This window comes from Geotrypetes seraphini, chromosome 6, assembly GCF_902459505.1.
Source record: "Geotrypetes seraphini chromosome 6, aGeoSer1.1, whole genome shotgun sequence".
NCBI lineage: Eukaryota > Metazoa > Chordata > Amphibia > Gymnophiona > Dermophiidae > Geotrypetes > Geotrypetes seraphini.
Window position 1 is genome coordinate 57,358,726 of NC_047089.1, and position 26,487 is coordinate 57,385,212.

A 26,487-nucleotide genomic window follows, 5' to 3' on the forward strand; every position below is an offset into this window, starting at 1 on the left:
TTTGACTGTTTTTCTCTCCGTCTTCACTTTCTGCCTTGCATCCATCTTTGGCATTAACTTAATATTCAATTTTTCTACTTTGTTTTCAAAATCTGCGTTTCCATGTCTTACCTTCCCTTCTAGCTCTCTCTTCTTCCGTCCCTATTTCCATGATCTGACATCTCTTTCTTTCCTTTCTCTCCCTCCCTCCGGTCTGGCATCTGTCTCCTTCCCTCCAATTTTTTATTTCTTTCACCCTGCCCCCTTCTTTCTTTCTCTCTCTCTCCATGCCCCCTTTCTTTCTATATGTCTGTCTTTCTCTCTCTCTCCGTGTCCCCTTTCTTTTTTTCTTTCTCCATGCCCTTTCTTTCTCTCTCCATGCCCCTTTCTGTCTGTGTCCCGTCTCCCTTCTTTCTTTCTGTCTCCCTGTCTCCCCTTTCTTTCTTTATTTCTCCCTGCCCTCCCCCAAGCCACCACCATTGGGGAACAGGCCGCCACCGCCGCAATAGGGGAACAGGCAGCGCCGAGGTCTTAGCTCTCCCTGCTTATCTTCCCCAGCGTGGGGCCGACCAATTCTCACCACCTGACGTCAATTCTGCCATCCAAGAGGAAGTTCCGGGCCAGCCAGGCAGCGATTGGCTGGCCCAGAACTTCCTCTCCGATGTTAGAATTGACATTGGGAGGCGAGAATTGGTTGGCTCCGCACTGGGGAAGATAAGCAGGGAGAGCTAAGACCTCGGTGCTGGCCTGTTCCCCAATTGCGGTGGCTTGGGGGAGGGCAGTGAGAAATAAAGGGAAGCAGGTTAGGGATCCCTGCTTTAGGCAAGCCGCGAGCTATTTGCCAACATTCCCTCCAGAGAGACGCAAGTCAATTACAGCAGGTGCGATCTGTACGTGAAATGGAGAGGACAGACCGCGGGCCGCAAAATAGTCCCTGGAGGGCCGCGAGTTTGAGACCGCTGCTCTAACACATTCATTCAGAGATGCTGAAAGCATTTTGTGGCTCTGGTGTGTGTTTCATAATTTGAATTTCCAATTACATTTATAAAAATAGGGATTTTGTTTTATACGGAAAGGCAATCCAGATGTAAATTTTGACTTCTTGCTGTTTCTATGACCAAAAAGATGCTAATTTTACAATCACTGAAAGAGCCAATATCATTGATGTTAGCCCATTTAACAAAACAGAAGAGATGGTGCAGTTAGAAACAAAAGCTGGACATTGGAATGAGGCCCTAAAATCAAAATATTCATTAAGGCTCCCTTTTATCAAGCCGAATTAGGGTTTTTATTGTTGGCCACTGCGGAAAAAGCTCAAACACTCATAGGAATTGTATGAGCGTCTGAGCTATTTCCACAGCAGCCTACAATAAAAAAGCCCTTATGCAGTTTCATAAAAGGGGGCCTAAGAATTTTATGAAACAGCCAAAAGGCTGAAAACTGCAAAGCAGAATGACATAGTTGGCAAAAAAAAAAAAAAAAGGATTTATTTTGATTTTTGAGATGTTTAAATTCCCACTTTTAATATTGTAGTATCTCTCTAGGCTTTAAAATCTATTCATTAAGTCCATGTCCTAAATTTAGTAGGGAATGATTTGGGTTCTTTGGAATTCAACTCATTTCTTTGTTTTTCCTTAAATTTAGTTGATAAATGAGCAACATGTCTTCCCCATTTAGTGGGCTTGTAAAGGATTGTTTGTTGTATGATTTGTTAATGAAATATTTGTATGGAATCCCTTTTTTCTTGATATCTTTATGATATTGTAAATGTATTAAACTCAAATTAAAAAAAAAAAAAAATCTATTCATAAGGTTCCTGCTGAAGTAAAGTGGGCATTTATCACACATCTTTGTAGGTTCCACAGTTAATGGATGAAAAGTCTCTTCACCTGCAATAGTGCAGACTGTGCTGCTGCTGCTGCTGCTGCCGCCGCTGTATTCTGCTGTAGGCCTTGCAGGGTTGACTGGGAGGAGCTCTGAGAAAATCCAGGCAGTGCAGAGAGAGATAACAGCCCAGGAAAAGTGGTATTGCCTGCTGTTTGAAGACCTGTGGATAAACTGGGGAAATCAAAACAAAAAGTCATTTCAGAATAGTTTGCATTGGAAATGTATTTTAAAAAAAGAAGCAGCAACTGTGCTTTCTGTACATGGTGCAGAATTTAAATGTTAACAAGCCTACTCTAATTGAGAGGGGTCACAATACTCAGATTGATAAAGAAAGACCTGCTCTCTGTTTTTGAAACACTGTGGGGCTCATATTAATTAAAAAAAAAAAAAAAAAAAAGGCCAAAATGGGGCCTAAATCGGTACTTGGATGATCAAAAAGCCAGATCGTCTAAGTACTGCTAATCAAAGCTGGTTTTAGACATATCTAAAACCAGCTTAGGCCTTTCCCCTGCCTCTAAACGCCTAGAGTGAAAAGAGGCATTTTTAGAAGAGGGGAAAGGGCGGGAGGTGGGCCAACCTAGACTTAGTCGTACAGCAAAGTATAGTACTCACCCGATATTCGCGGAGGTTCCGTTCCAGAAATCCCCGCAAATGTTGAAAACCGCAAATACAGTTTTTAGCAGGGGAGACAGGAAAGGGCAGCTGGAGAGGCAGGAGAGGGCAGCCGGAGTGCTAGCGAGTGAAAGAAATCACTCACGGTATGCTCCGACTGCCTCATCCTGTACTAAAGTCGAGCCTCACTAATCAGGAGCTGCTTTGACACGCAGCTCAAGATTGATGAGTCTCAATGCACCTCTCTCCTGTTTCCCAATGCATCCCCCTCTCTCTCCCTCCCTCCCTCCATTCTGTGTCCCAAGTACGTGCCTCCCTCCCATGAGTGTTTACCTTCTGGCTGGCTCCCTCCTCCTTTCAGCTGCAATCGTTTCTCTGCAGAATGAAGGGAGGGAGGGAAGCATGAGCCATAGGATGGAAGAAGGAAGGGAGGGAGGAAAAGAGATGCTGAGGTGGGGGAGGGAATAGAAAGGAGAATTGGGTGCCTGAGAGGGAAAGAGAGATGGTGCACATGGGGAAATGAAGAAAGCAGGTGAATTGTTGGGCATAGGGAGGGAGAAATAAATATTGGACATGGTGGTGGGAGAGGCATGAGGTACAGATACATGGGGAAGAGAGAGATGAGAGGGAGAAATGCTGGATGTGGTGGTGGTGAAGAGGAAACTGTGGGACTGATGAAGAACAAAAATAAGTGAAACCTCCTATCTTTTCTTTCTATTTAAACTACAGAACTTTGTTTTAGGACTGTTTCTTTAATGTTTTTATAGACTGTGTACTGTACAGAATCCGAGTGACATACAAATTCAACTTAAGATCGGTTTAAAAAAACAGAACTGTTCTTAACCCGGTGACTGCCTGTAATTCAAAAAAATGAAAATAGCTATTTTACTGCTGCAGTAAAAATGGCCTTAGAGCATGGGGAAAACCCCACACAAGGGTTAATTGTACTTGAATCAAATACACACACAAAACTGTCTTACTAAACTCCAGCTCTTTGGAATAATTACCCTTATATCTCTCAGAGAATTATCTCCAAGAAAATTTTAAAGTTACTCTGAAAACCTTTTTTTGGACATTCATTTGATGGATTAAGTGGTACCTAGTCCATAAGGGGCGATTATTGCGGTTAACTCATATTTGAGTTTATACTTACCTTTTTTTTTACAAAACGTAAAAGATATGTAATACTGGAAATCGATTTGATGTGCTATGTCAAAAGCAATCAAGTAAAAAAAAATTTTTGGAAATATATATGGAATCAAGTTAATATACTACTAGAAAATCTGGTGGCATTGTCATATGATACTATTTTATTTGGTATGTCAATGAGAGTTAAGAGTCAAATATCATCTAATAATAATAAACTCTTACTCATCATGACAGGGATTGCCATTCAACATATTTCGAAAAATTGGAAAAATTGTGATCGTTTAAATCAGTGGTTCCCAAACCTGTCCTGGGTGACCCCCAGCCAGTCAGGTTTTCAAGATATCCCTAATGAATATGCATGAGAGAGATTTGCATACCTGTCACTTCCATTATATGCAAATCTCTCTCATGCATATTCATTAGGGATATCTTGAAAACCTGACTGGCTGGGGGTCCCCCAGAACAGGTTTGGGAACCACTGGTTTAAATGATACCTTTTGGTGGAATTCTTTATGTCACATTTACAAAATGGAACATATTTTGGCCATGCAGCAGGGGCATTTAAAGAAATTTAGAATGGTTTGGGGACCATTAGAAAAATACTATAATGATTGTTAATATTTTTCTTTTCTTATGCTGATTGTACACATCCAGGGGAAGGATGAGATATTTAAGTCCTTTGAATGAAGAAATGATGGTAGGGGAGGGAGGGTAATTGTTTTTGAAGGAGTTTTGTAAGAGTTTTAAGTGATGCTAAATGAAATTGATTGTATATTGCTTCACACTTATTGAAAGTTTTAAAATGAATAAAGATAAATTAAAAAAAAAAAAGAAAGAGGATACCTTTTGCAAGGGTGCGCTTCTGAGTGGCGCATGCTGAATGCCGAGCCGCCCATAGGAATAGAATGGGCAGTTCGGCATTTAGCTGCGCTGCTTGGCAGCACATATTTTGTAAAAGAACCCGACTCGGTGCAAATGGAGCATTCTTTCTGAAAGCATGTGTGCGGTCCCCTAAATTCTTTTTTTTTTTTTTAACTTTATTGATTTCCAAACTTTGACAGTGCAATACAATTAATTGAATATAAAATACTGTATAAAAAACGCACTATTTACTACAAAACAAAAAAAGCAATCAAGTAAATGCTGAAATAAACTAGACTGTATGACTGAGATGCAAGCACTGAAGCAAGAGAAAGGTATTGGTTACCAATTTATTGAGGCATTGGTTATTCTAGAACTGGGGTTCTCAGTCCTCGGGACAAACTTAGCCTGTCAGGTTTTTAGGATATCTGCAATGAATATGCTTGAGATAGATTTGCATTGAATGGAGATAGTAAATGCAAATTTATCTCATGCATATTCTTTGTGGAAATCTTGGAAACCTGACTGGCTAGGTGTGTCTCAAAGACTGGGTTGAAAACTTCTGGTCTAGAAGGTGTCACCTGTCTCTGCCTATTTCTTGTCTTAGTATGATTAGATCAGAGACTGCAGTAATGATCCCCCATCAAAAAGTGTATAGGCCTGCTTTTCTTTCCATTCTCCAGGAAAGTGAATAATACTGACACCTGAAAAAAATCTGATCTCTAAAGACACCCTAAGTCTACAGTGGAGTCTACAGATTTTGCTGAGAACAAAAATGGCTTTATGTTAATTTCTTTCTAATGCAGGAACCTACCTTGCCTGAGCAACGAGTGCAGAGTTGAAGTTTGAACTAAATGCAGATGCAAATCCAGGGAGAACCGAAGCTGGAGATGGTACTGGAGCTGTTGAAGGCAGAGATGAAATTGCTGCCAGTGTGGAAGGAGGCTGGAGCCCTGGGAAGGAGGGTAAGGCAGGGATGGCAGGAGGGGTGTTAGAGACGGGCAATCCAGAAAAGGCTGAGCTTGATGAGACAAGAGATCCTTGAGTGGCAGAAAATAGAGAAGGGACAGCGGTGGATAAGTCAAGAGGAAATGATGAAGCAGATACCGGGGTAGGAAGGCCAGAAAAGACAGTTGATGTGGAGGAGGCATGAGAAGGCGAGAGAGCTGAAGATGTAGCAATGGGAAGACTTGAAGTCTCTGAAGTACTGGAAGAGGTGGTGAGGTCTGAGCTGCTACTAAAGGCAACAGTATTTGTGAGAGATGTGAAATGAGGCAGTGCAGTAAAAATAGGGGGAAGAGGAGTTGAGGATCCATGAGGTGCTAAGGAAATTGAGGAGAGACTGGGACTATTTAAAGATGTACTCAGAGAGGGAAGCTCAGGTATCCCTGCATTTGCAGAAGTTGATAAACTCACTGGTACAGTGGTAGCAGAGGGAAAGACATGACCCAATACTGCAGACAGATTTAAAGTACCATGAGAAGGTGCAACTGAATGAGATGAATCTTTAAAGGCAGATGGGATGGGACTAGTAGGTTCAGTTTTGACCTGGACAGAAATACTTGTGGGAATAGGGGAAACTGAAAGCTGCTTGTCAAGATTAGAGGAAAGGGGGTCTTGAAAAAGTGCCGAAACACAACTGGCTGGTACAGTTGCTAGGGATGAAGTGGTTAAAGACTGAGTTTGCATTGTTGGGGAAGTGGAACTAGGGCTCATCACCGAAGTGGAAGGCAGGCCTTGGAAAATGCTCAGCCCTGGAGTGGAAGAGTTTTGCAGTGTAGGAGTGGTAGAGGGAGTATAAGATTTGTTATCGGAGGAGCCCAGCTGGTCACTACTCTGATGAGTAGGAACTGCTAAGGAAGAGAGCCCAACTGGAATAGTTGAAGGCAAAACAGAATTCATTAATGCAGAGTCGTTTGATGTCAGAAATCCCTTCAACATGGACAGCAATGGATTACCTAAACCAAGTGCTCCAGAAGTGCCAGCGGTGGAAGTACCCATAATGTCAGAGAGAGCTGAAGAAGACAACCCTTGTAAAGCAGAAGGCATGGGTAGGCCTGCAAAGACCGGTGGCACTAAAGTAGGAGTGCTACCCGAGGCAGTAGAACAGCTGGTGACAGAGAAAGGAAGCCCTGGGAAAGTTGTTTCACTGGAGCCAGGAATGGTACATGGTATGGAAGACCCTTGAGGAGTTGGAGTGACAGCAGGAGGCATGCCTGAGAAAACCAACGGAATAGGAGTAGAAGGTGGGTTATTAGCAGGTGTGGCAGCTGGCAGTGGAAGACTTTTTATGACGCTGGGAGTTGGTGTCATTGGCTGAGCTGGGGGAAGGGTCAAGCCTTGACCAGCATAGGCAGAGAGTCCTGAGGCAGACAAGTTGATTGCAGACATGACAGGGGTTGTTGGTGCTGAAGGATGAGCTGAGGACTTTGCAGGAGAAGGATTTGGGGTAGCGATTGGTGTTGAAGAAGCAGAAGAATTAGAACCAGGAGGAGAGAAGAGTTGATTTATTGATGCAGTGAAAGCTGCAAAAAAAAGAACAAAGATCATAATGAATACATCATGCATTATGGGAGTGTATGGTGCATTGCTTAGAGCTACATCCTCAGTACCCTGAGGTTGTGGGTTCAAATCCCACACTGCTCCTTATGACCCTGGGCAAGTCACTTAATCCACAAAATAATATACTAACTCTATTTTCTAAACTCTTTAAACCTAAAGAATGTAAAGTTCTGTACCATAGACTGTCCTTAACAAGGAGGAAAAAGCACTCAGGACACTATCCTTAACAGGGCGGAAGGTACTCAGGACACTGCACACAGCTCTGTAAATGCAAAAGCAATTTAGATTGAAACTCCTGGTTCAGCAAGCTGAAGGTAAGTAGCTGTTCCCCTATTCTAAGACATTTATTTGTGGCTGATTTTGCAACATAATACAGAGCTGAGCAAAAATGAAAGCCGGTGTCTTATCACACCAATATTGAGATTTAAAATATATCCATAATAAGGCACAAGTATGTTTTTTATAAGCCAGTGAGGTGTTTACCCTATCTAGTCTATGAGCAAGATTTATTCTGCCTGAAGACGGGGATCTGAGGCTTTTTCCTCCTTCTAAGGACAGTCTATGGTAAGGAACTTTACATTCTTTAGGTTTACAAGAGTTTAGAAAATAGAGTTGGTATATTATTTTATGCATTGAATAGAACCTACTCTCCTGCATTTTTTTGACAGACCAAGTCACTTAATCCCCCATTGCCCCAGGTACATTAGAAAGAGTGTGAGCTCACCAGGACAGATAGGGAAAAATACTTCAGAGCCTGAATATATAACCACTTAGGCTGTAAGTGGTATATAAATACTTAAATAAATAACTGAGCATTTGATAGGAGCGTGGAGGGGCATAATAATAAAAAAAAAAAACACGTCTAAGTCCTCTTTTGGCCTAAGGCCCTAAACGCTGAAAGTAGAAGCAGGGAAAATGTCCATTCTCAAAAAAAAAAACATTCAAAATGACAGTTTTTTTGAGAATGGCCTACCTCAACGTTCAGCAGTTTAATCGCCCAGAGCACCACTACATTTAAACTTAAAACACATTATCAACCAAAAAATTGCCCAAGTCCCAAACACCCAAAACAAGCCTTTTAGACGAAGGAGGGGCCAGTCCTTCACCTAAAAACTGGATTCTGTTACCGATGTCTGTCAAAAACAACACCGGTAACAGAATCTCCCCCCCCCCCCCCCAACGATCGCGGCAGGAGATGGCTCATCTCCTCTGCAGCAATCGCGATCCCCACTCCCGAACTGCTGCGACCCGCGGCATGAGAGATGGAGAAATTAGGTTCTTACCTGCTAATTTACTTTCTTTTAGCTTCTCCAGACCAGTAGAGGTTAATCTTTACGAATGGGTATATATCCAATCATGACCAGCAGGTGGAGACTGAAAACAAAACTGTGGGACAGTATATAATATACTCCCTTCTCTATTTACATCAGTCTGCCGAATAGCCAAGCAGAACTAAGAACTGGAAAACAGAAATAAAACAATACTCCGAACAGGAGTAACAAATAACATACCCAAATGCTGTTGGAAAATGCAGAGGAGAAATACCAGAAGGAAAATGTCCCCACAGCTCGCCAGCTAAGCCAGCCGAGCCACAGCCGCTGTTCTTTAATTCTCCCCGGCCCTAGAAAAATACTAGAACCCGCAGCAAAAAACAAAAACTGCCCGCGAAACAGCCCCAACAACAACAACAACAGACAGGGTGGGGACCTCTACTAGTCTGGAGAAGCTAAAAGAAAGTAAATTAGCAGGTAAGAACCTAATTTCTCCTTCTTTAGCACTCTCCAGACCAGTAGAGGTTAATCTTTACGAATGGGACGTACCAAAGCAGTCCCTCACATGGGCGGGACCCCCGAAGGGCTGACACCAGAACACACACACTGAACACCGCGTCCTGACACGCCAGAACATCTACCTGAAAGAGTCTGACAAAGGAATACAAGGAAGACCAAACCGCAGCCTTACAAATGTCCACTGGAGGCACGAGCGACGACTCAGCCTAAGAAGCCGCCTGACCCCGAGTAGAATGAGTTTTGAGAAACTCCGGAACAGGCTGCTGCCCCAGAAGAGAAGCGGAAGCAATAGTCTCCTTGATCTAGCATGCAATAGTAGCCTTAGAAGCGCCAGCCCCCCAAAGAGGACCAGTCAGAAGGACAAAGAGATGATTTTATTTCCTGATCTCCTGGGTCCGCTGCACATAAGAGCGAAGGACCCGACCAACATCCAACTCGCGCAGCTGTCTTTGCTCAGAAGAGCCCTCCCAACTACCCAAGACCGGGAGGACCACAGATTGATTGACATGAAAAGGAAAAACTACTTTCGGCAGAAAAAGAAGGAACAGGCCTCAAGACAACCTGCTCCCTAGAAAACTCCAAGAAGGGAGCCCTACAAGAGAAAACCTGTAGCTCAGAAACACGCCTAGCGGAAGAAATGTCCACCAAAAAGACCGTCTTCAGAGTAAGGTACTTCAAAGAGCAGCCGCCCAACAGTTCGAAGGGCGGGTGCATCAGAATAGAGAGAACCAGACTGAGATTCCAAGAGGGAACAGAGGACCGCACGGGAGGCCTGAGCACCTTGGCCGCCCGCAAAAAGTGAATCACATCAGGAATGGCTGTCAAACGCTGACCCATCACAAACCCCCGAAAGGCTGACAAGGCCACAAGCTGAACCCGGAGAGAAGCCGAAGCCAGGCCTCTATCCAGGCCATCTTGCAAGAACTCTAGGATGTTAGGCACAGAAACGCGAAGAGAGACCACTCCCCGCACCTGGCACCACCCCTCAAAGAAGTGCCAAATCCACACAGAAGCCTGAGAGGTAGAAAGCCTCCAGGACCCCAAGAGTGTAGAAAGCACCCTATCTGAATACCCCTTCTTACCAAGGCGACCCCTTTCAAAAGCCAAGCCGTAAGACAGAAGGGAGACGGGTCGAACATGGGAATGGGACCCTGCGTCAGAAGGTCGTCCAAGGGAGGCAGAGGAAGAGGATCCGCCACCAGCGTGTCACCAGATCTGCGTATCACGGATGTCGAGGCCAATCTGGAGCCACCAGAACCACCAGACCCGGATGGCGAACAATGCGGAGAAGAACTCTGCCCACTAATGGCCACGGAGGGAACATGCACAACAGCCCCTCTGTTGGCCATGGTTGAACCAGAGCATCCAGACCCTCGGCCAGTCCATCCCTGCGACGACTGAAGAAGCGGAACACCTCGCCATTGCCACTCGTGGCCGTCAGGTCCATCAGGGACTGACCCCAAGCCTGCATTATCAACTGAAAAGCCACAGGGCTGAGACACCACTCTCTGTGATCTAAGATGTGACTGAGGAAGTTCGCCTGAACATTCTCCACCCCGGACATGTGAGAGGCCGAGAGGTCCAGAAGGCGTGACTCCGCCCCAAAGCATGAGCCGAGCCGCCACCTGAGCACTCTCAACGATTGACATAAGCCACCGCTGTGGCATTGTCAGACCGGACTCTGACCGACTTGCCCATCAAGAGGGAGCGGAAGGCTAACAGCGCCAGAGGGACGGCTCTGGTCTCCAACATGTTGATCGACCAGGACGCCTCCTCCATGGACCAGGTGCCCTGAGCTGAGTGACCTAGACACTGAGGCCCCCCCAACCGAGGAGACTGGCATCCGTGAGAAGCACCGTCCACTGCGATAGATCCAGACTCATCCTCTGGACCAGATGAGAGGTCTCCACCTGCTGGTCATGATTGGATATATACCCATTCGTAAAGATTAACCTCTACTGGTCTGGAGAGTGCTAAAGAATGGGCATTTCTCCTGCCGCGATCGTTGCAGGGGGGGTCAGGTTGCCGGGGCTGCTTTGCTGATCGTGGCAGCCGCGATCAGCTCAGGGGCCCCTATTCGGAACTTATATCTGTTTTGACTTGGTTTAAGTCAAAACGTTAAGTTCCGACTAGGCAACCTGTTAAAGGTTTTGGTTATACTTGCTGTATGACTAAATCTAAGTCAGCCCACCTCCCACCCTTTCCCCTCCTCTAAAAATGTCTCTTTTCAGTTTAGGCATTTAGAGGCAGGGAAAGGCCTAAGCTGGTTTTAGATACATCTGAAACCAGCTTTGATTATCGGTACTTGGACGATCTGGCTTTTTGATCGTCTAAGTACCGATTTAGGCCACTTTTTGGATGTTTTTTTAAAAATTATTAAGAGCCCCCTATTGTATAACGGAGTGTAGGCACTTATTTTCCTTTAAAGAAAACCAGCATAATAGCTAACCTAAATGTGTGTTCCTAAATTCCAGTGATAGGCACATAACTTACAGTATTCTGTAAGCTATACATGTGTGAGCCTGCTCAGACTCCGACTATGTGTATGCCTACTTGTAATGTGATATTAAAGCTTGAAAAAGCAGACTATAGGTCAGGCAGAGCATCTATAATTTTGATTTTTGTAGATGTGTTCACCCAAAGTACTGATGAAAAACAGATTAATATAGTATTTCACTAAAACAAAACCAGATATTGTCTTCATGAACCCAACTGGTCTTATGCCACCAGCTCACCTTGACTTTGAGATGATTTTCCTTGACTGGTAAGATCTTCATTTTCTAGAAGAGAAACATACCTGCCTTTATTTAAAAGACAAAATATTTTTTTTGTCTGAAATGCCAACATTTAGATATATTTACTAAGGGTCTCAAAATAAAAATAAAAAAAGGTCTAAAAAGTGGCCTAAATCGGTACTTGGATGATCAAAAAGCCAGATCGTCCAAGTACCGATAACCAAAGCTGGTTTTAGACGTATCTAAAACCAGTTTAGGCCTTTCCCCTGCCTCTAAACGCCTAGAGCGAAAAGAGGCGTTTTTAGAGGAGGGGAAAGGACGGGAGGTGGGGGGGAGGTAGGCCGACCTAGACTTAGTCGTACAACAGGTATAACCAAAAGTTTGAACAGGTTGCTTAGTTGGCACTTATGCGTTTTGACTTAAACCAAGTCAAAACAGGTATAAGTGCCGAAAAGGGGCCGCTGAGCTGATTGTGGCTGCCGCGATCAGCTCAGCGGCCCCAGCAACCTGCCCACCCACCACCACAATGATCACGGTAGGAGAGATGCCTCATCTCCCCTGCCGCGATCCTCCCCTCTGAAGTGCCGCAGTTGGGCTGGGGGATCACCATCACAGCAGGAGAGATAGCCAATCTCTCATGCCGAGATGCAACCCCCCCACACCCCTGATCCGATCCAGACAGGAGGGAGCCCAACCCCACCTACCCCCGACGCACCCCCCCACCCCCCCAATCCAATCCAGGCAGGAGGGAGCCCAACCCCTCCTGCCCATGATGAACCCCCCCATGACAGCCCCCCGAACCCCGTGACACTCCTCCAACCTGGGTTGGCCCCATGTGCCTTAGGCCCCATCCACAGGAGGGGCTTAAGGCAACTGGGTCAATTCCGGTTGGCCCAGGTGCCTAAGGCTCCTCCTGTGGGCAGGGCCTTAGGCATCTGGCCCAATCAGGCCCTATGGCCCGCCATTCAGCTTTGGACCCATCCATCCGGCCAACTAATTTTAGGTAAGGGGTGTGTTGGGGTGTCACAGGTTGGGGTGTTCGTGGGGTTCGGGGGGCTGATCGGGGGCTCGGGGGGCGGTCATGGGGGGTGTTCATCATAGGTTTGGGCTCCCTCCTGCCCAGATCGATTCAGGGTGGGTGGGGGGATGCATCGGGGACAGGAGGGGTTGGGCTCCCTACTGCCCGGATCAGATCGGGGGGTCGCAGAGGCATGAGGGGTTGGGCTCCTTCCTGTTCGGAGGGGTAGGGGGTGCGTCGGGGGAAAGGTTGGGCTCCCTTTTACCTGTTTTTTAGTTGGGGTAGGGGGGTCACGTCTCGGCAGGAGAGATTGGCTATATCTCCTGCCACGATAGCGATCCTCCGAACCGCCGTGAACCGCAGCACTTTGGGGTGAGGATCGTGGCAGGGGAGATGCCTCATCTTTCCTGCCGCCATCCTCATCCCAAAGTGCTATGGTTCGCAGCAGTTCAGGCGATCGCCATTGCGGCAGGGGAGATCCTGCCGTGATCGTTGCTGGGGGGGGGGGGATTCTGTAACCAGTGTTCTTTTTGACAGACACCAGTTACAGAATCTACCTTTTAGGCGAAGGACTGGCCCCTTCTTCGCCTAAAAGGTCCGGTTTTGGGCATTTGGGACTTAGGTTGTTTTTTGGTTGGTAATGTATTGTAAGTGTAGACGTAGTGGTGGTCTGGGCGTTTAACAGCTGAACGTAGAGGTGGGCCATTCTCAAAAAAATAAAAACCATTCTAAAAAAAAACCCTCATTTTGGACATTTTCCCTGCTTCTTCTTTCAGCATTTATGGCCTAGGCCAAAAGGGGACTTAGACGTGTTTTTTTTTTATTACGCCCTTCTAATTGTTTTCAGAAAATGCAAATAAACATTACCTGTTCCTACTTGATTTAGAGTAAATGGACCTGGTATGCCTGGGGCTATGACATTAGCCAAGGGAACCAGACCAGCATTATTATAGGCACCTAAGTTAAAAAAAAAAAAATACTTGCATCAGAAAATCATTATAGGAAAACCAATGGATTTCATTTTTTGTTTTTTATTTTCTGATGACATCTTAATTGTGATGTCCCAATTACCAATTTATCATTCCCTTCCAAAACAGAACAATCATGAGATGGGATGTTTAAGGTATGGCTTAGTGATCTCAAACCCTGCTCAAAATCCAAGCACTCAAGTATGGGTAGAGGGATATCTTCAACTGTGGTAATATGTGTGGCAAGACATTTGACTGAATGGATATTTGACTGACATTTGGTGAAATGTACGTTGGTCAAACGTCTGGAAGCCAATTTCTGTATGGAAGGACAAGCCTGCTCTATGAGCTTCTGGTCTGCTCAGGAAGCACTTACAGGGCAGTTAGTCTGAGACTTAACCTTGAGCTTCTCCCCACCCTACATACCACAAAGCATCTCAGCATCACTCAGTCAGCAGCCAGCAAGCAGAGGAACCAAGCCATGACTTCAGCCCTTCTATGGGGTGTGGAAGACCTGCTCTACAGCAGCAGCTGGTTCGTCTACACCCTGACTGTGTCCATTCTCGGAGACGGTCCGCAAACAGAGTGAAGATCTGTCAGCATCTCCTGAGGAACTAGTGTGGGTTCTGGAATGTCTATCAGAAAAGAAAAACTTCCAGTGCTCTGTGCTATGTTCTAGAAACGGGATGCTTGTTAAAAGGATGTTACAGGTTATAAATGCTGTGTGTGCACCCAGACAAAAATGCTTTCTTTACTAACAGCTGCAAATAACAATTTACAGTCCTCTAAAAAATTGCGATCTTAAAATCGGAAGCATTAAGTATACTTAGATAAATTCTTGATATGTTGGGTAAGGGGGTGCTATCCAGAATGGGTTTGAAGAAGTGCAGTAATGTCTATCTCTATTGCAGCTTTTGCTGATACATAATGGGGGCACCTGGACATTTGGCCGATGGACATTTTACTGAATGCCGGTGAAATGTCTGTCAGTCAGTCTCATTCACTCTTAAAACGGAGAAGCACCTGTGCATCCCCCCAGGAAGTTCTCTCCTGTCTGAAACTGCCCACAAACGCTCCTACAGCCATCCTTGGTCCAGTTCTTTGATATTTTTTAAACAGATATCATAGAAGACTGTCAGGAAAGGTCTGCCTCAGAAGAACAGCTTTACTGGATCAGACCAATGGTCCATCAAGCCCAGTAGCCCATCCTCATGGTGGCCAATCCAGGTCACTAGTACCTGGCAAAAAGCCAAAGAGTAGCAACATTTCATGCCTCTTTGTGGATGCTATCAAAATCTGCAACAAGGTAGACTCACTAGATCATTATATGTAGTTCAAAATATTTTGAAAGATGGTCTAGACTCTAGAATTTGACAGCTAAGATTTAATGCTTAATTACCATCCCCCCCAGGGTCATGCATTTGGGCTTCAAAACACCTAGGGAACATACAGGATAGGGCATGAAGTTCTGTGCACATAAAAGAGTGTGATGTATGGGTCATCGTAGCTGACAAACTTATTAGCTGACCAGGTAGATATGGTAAGAGGATTCTATGGAGCACAGGGACAGAAACAGCTATCAGAAAAAAGGCAGGTGATATGCCTCTGTATGTCTGGTGTGACCACAACTTCAAAAGGATAAAAAATTGGTGGAGTCAGTACAAAGAGTAGCTATTAAAATGGTCAGTGGTCTGTTCTGGACAAGAGGTAACACCATGAGGGTGAAAGATAAACTTAGGAATAACCTAAAACAATATTTCTTTAAATAAAAGATAGTGAATGTGTAGAACCTCCTTTAGAAGAAATAGAGACAAAAAGAACTGTATTTGAATTTAAAAAAGCATAGGACAAGCACAGAAGATCTGATGGAGACAGTAAAGCTGAGTAACTGGTGTGAATGGGAAGACTGGATAACCATAAGGTCTTTTGTGCTGTCATTTTCTGTATATTTATAATTAAGATATAATCAAAGCAAAAATCAAAACAATTCAATACTGGTAAACCTGACCAAACTGCCCAGGAGCACCAGATCTGAAGCTACTACGGATGGTGCAAAATAAAACAAGATGAAGAAAACTTAAATTTATACAAGGAAAATATTTGTGAAAAAGAGGCAACCAGTGCATGAAATAGAAGAAGAAACGAGAAAGGGACGTGTCTCACTGGCTCTGTGATAAACAAGAACCAAGGAAGACCCATGTGACATCAAAGTATGAAGTACTGCATATGTTTGGTTGAAATCTAAATGTCTTTGAGAACTGTAAAGCTAGGGAAAGTTTTCTTGCATCAGGCTCCACTGGATAATACCATCATTAGTAAGAACTTACTATTCTGCTTGCCCTTGGAGAAAAGTACCTGTACCTTTGCCAGTTTGATAATTGTCACCAATATGCATTAAGGCCCTAAAACTTACCAGCTCAATTAGTCAGAACATGCATATGGAAAAATGTACCCTATACAATTCAATATTTGCAGCAGAAAGATCATTTGATTCGCCCATGACAGCTTAGTATTTAAAAATGCAACCACTTTACCGTAAAAGCTGAAATTAACTAACACCAGTTGCCAAGTCTTAAGTATTCCTTAACTATGCACATGCTATAAAATTATTGCAAATAATTATTCTGTTGCTGTTTTTCTTCTGATGTAATAATGAAGCAGCCCAAAACAAATCTGCAAGAAAAAAAAAACAAAAACCTTACTTGGTGCAATTGTTGCATGAGGCCGACAAGGAGGAATGGGATATGGAACAGGTTTATGAGGATTGTAAGTTGCAGGAGGCTATGTTGGAAAAAAAACACATATGCATACAAGTATTACATTTTTAAGAATACATAGATAAAAATATATGTAATCTGATCTGTTTCGCTGTATAATTACCTATCTATAAATCCTGTACATGGGGAAGGGGAACTGTAAACAGAATGCTTAGGTGAAAAGTCCAAAATGATGCTCAGAACCAGCACCATGAGCATGAAAATTTACATGCACAAATTTTTTCTTCCCACCCCCCCTCCCCCCCATGGTGTACATTTATGCGTGCTTTCTGTATGTATGTGTATTTTATATATATTGTACATGCTATCAGAATTCTGCCTCTAGTTGGCTGAAAAAATGCCAAATTGCATAAAAGTAGATTAGGACACACCTGGCCAGTCAGGCTTTCAGGAACCCCCACAATGAATATGCATGAGATATAGATTTGCATGTCTTACTCTCCATTGTATGAAAATTTATATCTCATGCATATTCATTTTGTGCATCCTGAAAACCTGACTGGCCTAATGTCTCCTAAGGACTGGGTTGACAACTCCTGAAGTAACACAGTAAATGATAACAGATAAAGACCTGTGTGGTCCATCTAGTCTACCCAATGGTCACATTCATTTTTGAGGCAACGTGAAACCAACAATCCAGTAGATATTCATTTTACTTGCTAAATTCCATTTTATTTGCTAAGTTCCAACTATTTTAAACACACACATACCTGTGCAATTCTATACAAGTCTTTCTGGCATGTAAACTGTATAGCTGTAGACTGACCTTTGTTGCAAATACTCCATAGTCATAAGACCTACTCAGGTGGGTGGCATCCCTAAGGGGGGAGATCTGTATAGCTATAACCAACATACTGTATACATCCTACAGGCATAGGGCCTTCTTAGTTGGGAAACTCCCAAGGGGGGAGGAGAACAATTGTAACAGCTTCTATTGTAATACAGAGTCTATCCTTATACTGGAGGTAGGCCATTTAGAAAAAGGGAGGATGAAGTGACTGCAGATCTATTGCATAACCTTAATAGGTTATTCTTATTTAAAGTAGGAGTAGTTGATGGAGCATATAATAATTATTTTGTTCAAAGTATTATTGCTCCAGTCAATAAACCAATGTTTCTCAAGACAGTACGCCACTTTAAAAGTAAAGGAGGTTTTAGATACAGTAAGGAAAACCTGTCCAGTTATGATCGATACTAGATGTTTCAGGAGTGATCACGGGTAATAGAAGGACAAAGCCCTTGATGTCCTATCAATAAAGAGGAAGAAACTGTAAGAATTTAAAACAGATCACATGCAATGCAGAAATTCCATCAGAGGAAGACTATATGCCGATAGAATATTTGTATCTGAACGCACGCTTGGTCTGTAATAAGACCTTGATCTTCAGAGATCTGATAACTAGTCAAGAAGCAGGAATAGTGTGTATAACAGAATCATGGATTCCAGATAGTAATTCCCCTATTTTGGTTGAGCTCTGCCCACCAGGATACAATTTGATTCACTGTCCTAGGAAACTAAAGCGTGTTGGAAGTATACTCCCAATATATAGATCATTTCTTACCGTAAGACTAATAGATAGCGGTATTGATCAGGGACTAGAATATATGATCTGCAGTTTGAAGAATACTGAAGGTGGAAATTCTGAAAGGAGGTCATGGATCAATTAGAACCTATGAGTGAAACATAGAAACATAGAAATTGACGGCAGAAATGGGCCATAGCCCATCGAGTCTGCCCATACCAATGACCCACTCCCTGACTTTTACTCCCCTATAGATCCCACGTGAATATCCCATTTTCTCTTAAAATCTGACACGCTGTTGGCCTCAATCACCTGCTGAGGCAGCTCGTTCCAATGATCGACCACCCTTTCGGTGAGGATGTAGACAGGTCCCTGATCTCCAAGCGGGATCTTACATCAGTCTCAGATACAATTGCTCTGATTAAAACAGTAAAATTGAAACAGAAAAATAATCCATGGTTTTCAGAACCATTATTAGCTTTGAGAACAAAGAAGGTTGGAAAGAGCTCGGAGAAAACACCAGAAGTAGGAGCATTATATTAATTGGACAAGAGAAATAAAACAATATAAGTTAGCAATAACTGAAACCAAACAGTTGTATTACGATAACATGATTAATCAGTCAAGAAACTCTTTCAAATGTCTCTTTAGGATCTTTAACTCATTAATATCCAACAGAGATAATATTGACAGATCTGCCTTGCAACAACCTGATGAAGATAGCCTGGCATGTTATTTTCAGGAAAAGATTAGGTCGGTAAGGGAGTCATTTACACAAGTCCAAGTGCCATTTTTTGGATGTTTTCATGTTTTGAAAATGCCCCTATTAGTGTCTTCAGTGCTCAAGTTACCCAAGAAATTCTGGTGGGCCAACTAGCTGGTCTGGAGTTAACCAGACAACTTATTTTGGTTAACCTGATATCAGATACTTAGCGCACTGCTTTAGAAAGAAAGAATATCCTGGTAAAATTAATCTAAATTGTCTGGATAATTTTATCTAGTCATGGCCAGCCTGAATACAGGCCTCCTGATAGAAAGGTTGTATTTATATCAAAAACTATGCTCAGTCCAGTCTACCTATTAACAAAATCAGTTAATATTTTAAATTCAACTCTAGAAAATTTAGGAACAAATATTGGTTTTAGATGTGTCTGATTCCTTCAGCAGTGTAAGCCATTCAAGGAGTGTTTTTTAAAGTTGAAAATAGGTGTAAGAAAAATATCTTCCATTTGTGCCCCTGCATGAGTCCAATGAAACACTGTCAGACTAGCTTAAAACCCTATAATTGTGTACAATGCAGAAAATCACGCAGGGTTTATGTATATAATGCAAAACAAAAGCAAATAACAGGTTAAATTTCAATTTATTAACAATGTGAATGAAGCATTACTAGTCTTAAAACAGTTGCTTAACATAAACCAAATTCTCTCACGGTTTAATTCAAATGAAGAATGTCATATATACTGTACTAATTTCTTACAACCAACTGTGGGCTTTTTACCCTGTAGGAAGAAAGGGATAGAGGAGATATGATACAGAAGTCTAAATACTTGAAGGGTATTCATCTACAAACAAATCTATTCCAGAGATGGAGTATAGTACTCCCCCGAAATTTGTGGGGGTTCTGTTCCAGGAACCCCTATGAATTTAAAGGCTGGAGAGGCAGCAGAGGGCAGCTGGAGGGCCGGTAGGTGAAGAAATTCACTCGTGGTCTGCTCCGACCGCCTCTTCCTGTAGTAAAATTGGGCTGCACCAATCAGGAGCTGCTTTGACACGCAGCTCCTGATTGGTATAGCCCGACTTTACTACAGGAAAAGGCGGTCGGAGCAGACCGTGAATGAGCGAGTCCGCGAACTGCGAATTTGCGGGAGAACACTGTAGTGGTAAAACTAGAGGACATAATATGAGGTTGCAGGGTAGTAGACTTAGGAGTAATGTCAGGAAATACTTCTTCATGGAGAGGTTGTGAATGCCTGGAATGCCCTCCCTACAGAGGTGGTGGAGGCAAAACACTGATGGGAGTTCAAAAATAAGTGTGATAGACACAAAGAATCCTTAAATAGAAAGATGACAGTATTTGACACAAAACTCAACAGATCAAAACTATAACTTCATTTATGATGCGCAGGAGTGGTGCTTAAATGGAAGTTCAGCAGCAGGGAAGTGAAGACAATGCTGAATGGACTTCTACGGTCTGTGTCCCATATATGGCAAGACGGATTGGGGGAAGGCTGGAGTTAGCTGTGATGGCGACTCCAGCAGTGGGGCAGTGTAGCCAATGCCAGACAGACTTCTATGGTCTCTATTCCAGGAGCAATTATATGCATTTTAGACCAAATTCAAATCGTATGAGTACAGGTCTTACCAATCTTGAGGGGGGGGAAGGGAGGTGAAGGCATCTTATACTGAAACTTAGCAAGTAAAATGAATAATTACTGATTTGTTCCCTTGAGAATGAATGTGTCTGTTGGGCAGTCTGGATGGACCACACAGGTTTTATCTGCCGCCATTTACTATGCCACTATGTTACCTCTTATGCTTCTAATAAGGGAAGATGTTTTTATATCATTGAAACATGCAAGGTATATTTACAAATTTAGGAACACTTTACATGGCTTCCATTAAAAATTTTAAAACATTCAAAAAAGGCAGGATTTTAGAAAAAGTGGCTAACCCTCTCTTTTACTAAGGTGCGTTAACCGATTAACGCGTGCTAATGGTTAGCGCGCGCTAATCAGTTAACACACCTTAGTAGAAAAGGGCCTAAGACACCACTCCAGTAAACACAGCTATTTAATCTTACAAGGATTCACTTTGCCAAAATAGTTTTTCAATTGTTCTTTCTAGAGACAGCAGAAAAAGGTTTCTGTGATATTAAACAGTTTGGTCTAGTTCTTCATACATACTGGTTTGCAGGGTCCAAGTATCCTTGCTGCTGTCCCCTTGCCCTCATTGGTGCAATCTTCACCATCCTTTTTCACAGGAGTTCCCTAAACCAAGGGAACATTAGTACATCTTACAAAATATAAAAAGGATTGAGAAAATAAGCATTTAATAGAAAATATTAACTCAGCTGAAGTTTATTAGGATTTTATATATCGCCTATCAAGGTTATCTAAGCGGTTTTTACAATCAGGTACTCAAGCATTTTCCCTCTCTGTCCCGGTGGGCTCACAATCTATCTAATGTACCTGGGGCTTTGGAGGAATGAGTGACTTGCCCAGGGTCACAAGGAGCAGCGCGGGGTTCCCTAATTGACTATCAGGTCAAGATTAACCTCTTTAATGCAAGGACACCAGGGTGGATAAAAATCAATGATTTAAAAGAAAATAAAAAAATAATCAGATTTTTAAAAAAATTTAAATTGGACTTTTTTCATTTAAATGCTTTTTTTGAAGGAAAATCTATCTATTATAGTCCAAAAGATATTCATCAAGAAATAAGGATTCGTTTTTAATCCATGAGGCACTAGAAAAAGTTCAAAGAAGAGAGACCAAGATGATAAAGGGGATGGAACTCCTCTTGTGTGAGGAAAGATTAGAGAGGTTAGAGCTCTTCAGCTTGGAAAAGAGACGGCTGAGGGGAGATATGATTGAAGTCTACAAAATCCTGCACGGTGTAGAATGGGAACAAGTGAATCAATTTTTTATTGTATCAAGATTTACAAAGACCAGAGGACACTCAATGAAGTTACAGAGTAATATTTTTTAAAACAAATAGGAGGAAATATTTCTTCACTTAGAGAACAGTTGCCAGAGGATGTGGTGAGAGCAGTTGAAAGAGGATGTGGTGAGAGCAATTAATGTAGTTGGTTTTATAAAAAGTTTGGACAAGTTCCTGGAGGAAAAGTCCATAATCTGCTATTGAGACAGACATGGGGGAAGCCTCTGCTTGCCCTGGATCAGTGGCATGGAATGCTGCTACTATTTGGGTTTTTGCCAGGTACTTGTGACTTGGATTGGCTTACATGAAGACAGGATACTACTGGGCTAGATGGACCATTGGTCTGACCCAGTAAGCTATTCTTATGTTCTTATATCATACAGGTCTATAAAATACTGAGTGGAGTGTTTACTTTTATCAAAATTCTAGCTGGATATTAGATTACATAAAGTACTATTAAAAATTTGAGGAAATATTTTCTTATAGCCACACTGTAAATAAATATCTTCAAACCCTAGTGCTTGCTATTTCTTTTAAATATACTTCATGAATATTGTAATGTTATAATATTTTCACATTCAAGTATTATACTATACAGTGAATAAGTTTTATTAATTTTAATAATTTTATAATGTGCTCAGAGCTTCTTCTCATAAGTCACAAAAGAAAGACCAATAAGACCTGTGATGTAGGGAACCATCATCAAATCATTTGAGTTCCCTTTCAAGCACAACACTCATTTTTGTTTCTTAGCATAATGAACTTTTTGAAGACTTAAAGATTCGCCACTATTGATTTTGTTAAAATTCAGTCTGTCCCAGTATGGCAACTCTTATGTTCTTATTCTCATTAGCCCGGGCCACCAAGTATTCTTACATTTTGCAATCCTGAGGCAGCACTTTCAGTTCAAGACTCTTCCCTTCAGGCTCACCACGGCTCCTCAAACTTTGTCTAAGGTTGTGGTGGTAGTGGTGCCAGCCAATCACTGCAAGAAGCGGCTCTTAGTTCACCCCTGCCTAGATGATTGGCTCATCTGAGCAAAGTCCTATGAGGAGAGCAGACAAACCACGGATCAGGTGGTGGCTTGCCTTCAATATCTTAGCTAGGCAATGAATTTTTCCAAAAGCTCTTTGCTTCCTTCTCGGTCCTTAAAGTAGCTCAGGATTCAGTTCAACTTCTGTGTAGCAAAGTCTTCCTTACAGAGACCAGAATCTGAAAGCTTTAAGACCAGATCAGAATTCTCTTTTGAGAGTTCCAGACCATCGGGCTTCAGAGATCTTCAGGTGCTTGGATTGATACTGGCTACCACAGAAGTGGTGCCTTGGGCAACAGCATGCATGAGATCCCTTCAGGGCATTCACCTAGCCTCTTGGAGGCCCAGTCAGACAACTTGCATTGTCATCTGATTCTCTCACACTTGACCAGTTGGGATCTCATGTGGTGATTGAACAAAAGTCACCTGGAACGAAGGATGGAGCTGGAGACAGCAGAGTAGTCCCTGGTCACCAAAGATGTCAGTTTTTTTGGTTGGGGGGCTCATCGCTGGCACAGAGTTGTTGGACTCAAGAGGATAAGTTTCCTATCAATCTTTGGTCAGATTCTTCACCACAAGCTGATCCATGTCTTCTCAGCAATGCAACAGCAGTGGCCTATGACAACCAGTAGGGAAGAACAAAGAGCCATCAATTAGGTTGGGAGGTGTCACAGCTCCATCTCCAGCCATTCTTTGCATTTCAAATGGCAGATACAGTGTATGTGGAGGCCAATTTTCTGAGTGTAAATTGAATAGATGCAGAGGAGTGGAGAATGGCGATAACAGACAGTTGGAGAACCCTGATCTTATGGCTGCTGTCACAAATGCATAAGCTCCACATGTTTTCAAATTACAGGAGGGAATTATTGTTCGAGGGGCTGGATGCCCTGGTAGAACCTTGGCTATCTCAGGGCATCCTTTATGCCCTTCCTTTGTGCCCCTTGATAAGGCATCTGATTCACAGAATAGTGTATCATTGGGGTCAGGCAAGGCTCGTAGCTCAAGGACTGTAGATCCTTTTCATCTGCCCCTCTAACTTTGCTTCATTAAGGTTCTATTCTGATGCCAAATGTGACTCAGTTCTAGCTTATGTCCTGGCTATTAAATGGATGCACTTGAGGCCAAAAGGATACTCTTCTAGAGGTCATTTCCACTTTGCTCATTTCCAGAAAGCAGTCCACCTTGGTGGCATATGTCCAAGTGTGATGAATCTTTGAGGACTGGTGTAGCGATAAATATTGTTCCCCTCCTGGCCTTGGTAATGGAAGTCTTGGACTTTCTGCAGTCTAGCCTTGTCCTCTCTAAGGTTTCTGTTGGTGACTTTGCTCCTTGCTGGGATCTGATTTTTCCGAAGAGTGAAACATTTGGAGCTACCATTTAGGAGAACTGTCCCTCAGTGGGACTTTGATCTGGTTCTTGAAGCCCTTTGAGTACCTGCATTCAGTGTCCTTCAAAGATCTCTCTGTAAAAGTCGTATTTTTGGTTGCAATCACTTCAGCTTGGTGTACTTCGGATCTTCAGGCTTTTTCTTGACTGGAACCTTTTCTTCTCTTTTCTAAGGAGAAAGCAGTCTTCGGCCAGTCTAGTCCTTTTTTCCAAAGGTGGTATCTATGTTCCATCCTAATCAGGATGTTTCCCTATCGTTCTTTTCTCACTAGAAGGTTCTGGATTCCTTATATCGCTTGGATGTTCAGACAGCATTGTGCTGTTGTTTGAAGAGAACTGAGGAGTTTCCTTGAACCCTCAGAGAGGACAGAAAGCCTATCCATCTCATGAAAGGTTAAACTGCTTCCAAAATCACTATAGCTAGATGGATTAAGGAGGATATTGCTTCAGCTTTTTGCTTGCGGATAGACAAATTCTGCTGAGCTCAAGGCCCATTCTACCCAAGTGCAAGCCTCTTCCAGGGAAGAATGTTCATTAATGTCAGTGCAAGACATTTGCAGGGTGGCGACTTGGTTGTCCCTTCATTCCTTTGTGAAACATCTACCACTCTGAGGCCCATCCTGAGGGCTCTCTGTTTAATAGACACATGTGTGAAACACTATCAAAAGCTTTGCTAAAATCTAAATACACCACATCTAGCGCACTTCCTCTATCCAATTCTCTGATCACCCAGTCAAAGAAATTGATCATATCTGTCTGACAAGACCTGCCTCTAATGAATCCATGTTGCCTCAGGTCCTTGAATCCACACAATTCCAGAAATGTCAGTATTCTCTTTTTTAAAATCATTTCCATTAATTTACTTATCACAGAAGTCGAATTTACTGGCCTGTAGTTCCCTACTTCTTCTTTACTTCCACTTTTGTGGAGGACTACATCCACCCTTCTTCAGTTCTCCATTACCACTCCCAATTTTAGAGAAGCACTGAAAAAGTCAGCCAGCGGAGCCGCCAGAACTTCCTTAAGTTTCTTCAGTACCCTTGGGTGTACACCATCCAGCCCCATTGCTTTGTCCACCTTTAGTTTAGCTAGCTCCTCACAAACACAATCCTCTGATGTCCAAATGAAACCTCAGACTTATAAAAAGGCAGTATCACCTTCCTTTTCTTCTTAGCCAATCCTCTTCCTATCTACCCAAGCATCCCTCTAGCTTTTACCATCAACTTAACCACTCACTTGGCCTCCTTAACATTATCTGATACATTCATGTCCCAGGTTCTCTTGTATGCTAATAGGCCTTCTGCCAGAACTCACAGAGCAAATCAATACTCCAGGAGAATTTTTAGATCCAAAGTAAATGTTGCACTAATAGATGAATCCCATACTGTCTTACGAGGTGGGATTTTTTCTAATAGAGTTAATAAACATGTCTGGATAGACACTGTCTAAAGAGATGTCCAGTGGGAAGGCTGGACTTTAGCCACCCAAGGAATTTCAGGTAATATATCTGAAACACTTCAAATCAAACAAACTTGGTATTTCACTGGAATGAACCCCCAGTAGCAAACTCAGGGAAAGTGATATAAAAGGGGGGGCTCTCCCCCACTTGAGCCCTCCTGAGTCATTATTCAAATCATGTTATAATAATGACTCAGGGTGATTCATAAATGAATAATTAATATCGTAGCCAATATATCTCCTTGGACAATGCTCAAACACACCAGGAGGATTGTTCCACCATATGTATTTATTAATCCTTCTATGTAATGCTGGCATTCTCTGCACTGCATTCTCAAAGTTGTACCATTCTGATGTATAACAGTTACTTGTAATAAACAATCTTTTGGCTACAAATTCTGTGAATCCTCCTTTTATTGGAACTTGATGTGGGTATCTATCCATCACTCTCAACAATTCATCATATTTCATCATTTACTTTGGGTCTAAAAATTCTCCTGGAGTATTGATTTGCTTTGTGGGTTCTGGCAGAAGGCCTATTAGCAAATTCAATAAAAGCCCATTGGGAAAAATCTTGGGGAATATCATAATCAATTGCAGTGGTAAATAGGTGAATCCATGGGGTGTCAGTTGAAAGAAGGGAAAAAGAGGATACATTGTGAGTTGGGATAATTTCAAATGACCATTTGGTTATTCGGTATTGGTCAAAAAAGAAAATGGGGTGATTTAACCACTATGCTAGGTTGATCTCTAGGGTTTTTGAATCCCAAAGGCATGTCATAATTTAAGCTTCTAACTGAAGTACACACTTTAAATGCTAATTTTCTTTTGTTTCTATACTTCTTAAGTCTTCCATCCTGCAATCCTCTATTACAAGCATTCATAGGGAAAGCATCCCAAATATGATTAAACTTACATTGACACTGACCTGGTTCATGCATTTTTGCACAATGATTGCAAATGTTTACCCCAATTTATTCAACATATGTGGAGAATCAGAAGGGAGATATACTTAGTGAGATACTTCAGTAGAAAAGATATTTAATACATGGTTCACAGGCCAAGAACAAGAGAGAAACAATGTCA

The 26,487-nt window shown here is 42.7% G+C and overlaps 1 protein-coding gene across 5 annotated transcripts in view; it reads right to left on the reverse strand.

Moving 5' to 3' along the window:
- PROSER1 (proline and serine rich 1) overlaps positions 1-26,487 on the reverse strand; it is a 64,914-nt gene that overhangs the window by 4,903 nt on the left and 33,524 nt on the right. For 4 of the 5 annotated variants that reach the window (XM_033948132.1, XM_033948131.1, XM_033948133.1 and 1 more), the window contains 6 exons: positions 20,768-20,851; positions 16,264-16,342; positions 13,461-13,550; positions 11,576-11,620; positions 5,303-7,013; positions 1,869-2,037 (listed from right to left, as the gene is read on the reverse strand). In XM_033948132.1, the coding sequence (XP_033804023.1) occupies positions 1,869-2,037; positions 5,303-7,013; positions 11,576-11,620; positions 13,461-13,550; positions 16,264-16,342; positions 20,768-20,851 (2,178 nt within the window). The remainder of the gene's footprint in view (positions 1-1,868; positions 2,038-5,302; positions 7,014-11,575; positions 11,621-13,460; positions 13,551-16,263; positions 16,343-20,767; positions 20,852-26,487) is intronic. The other variant, XM_033948130.1, reaches the window with a different exon arrangement.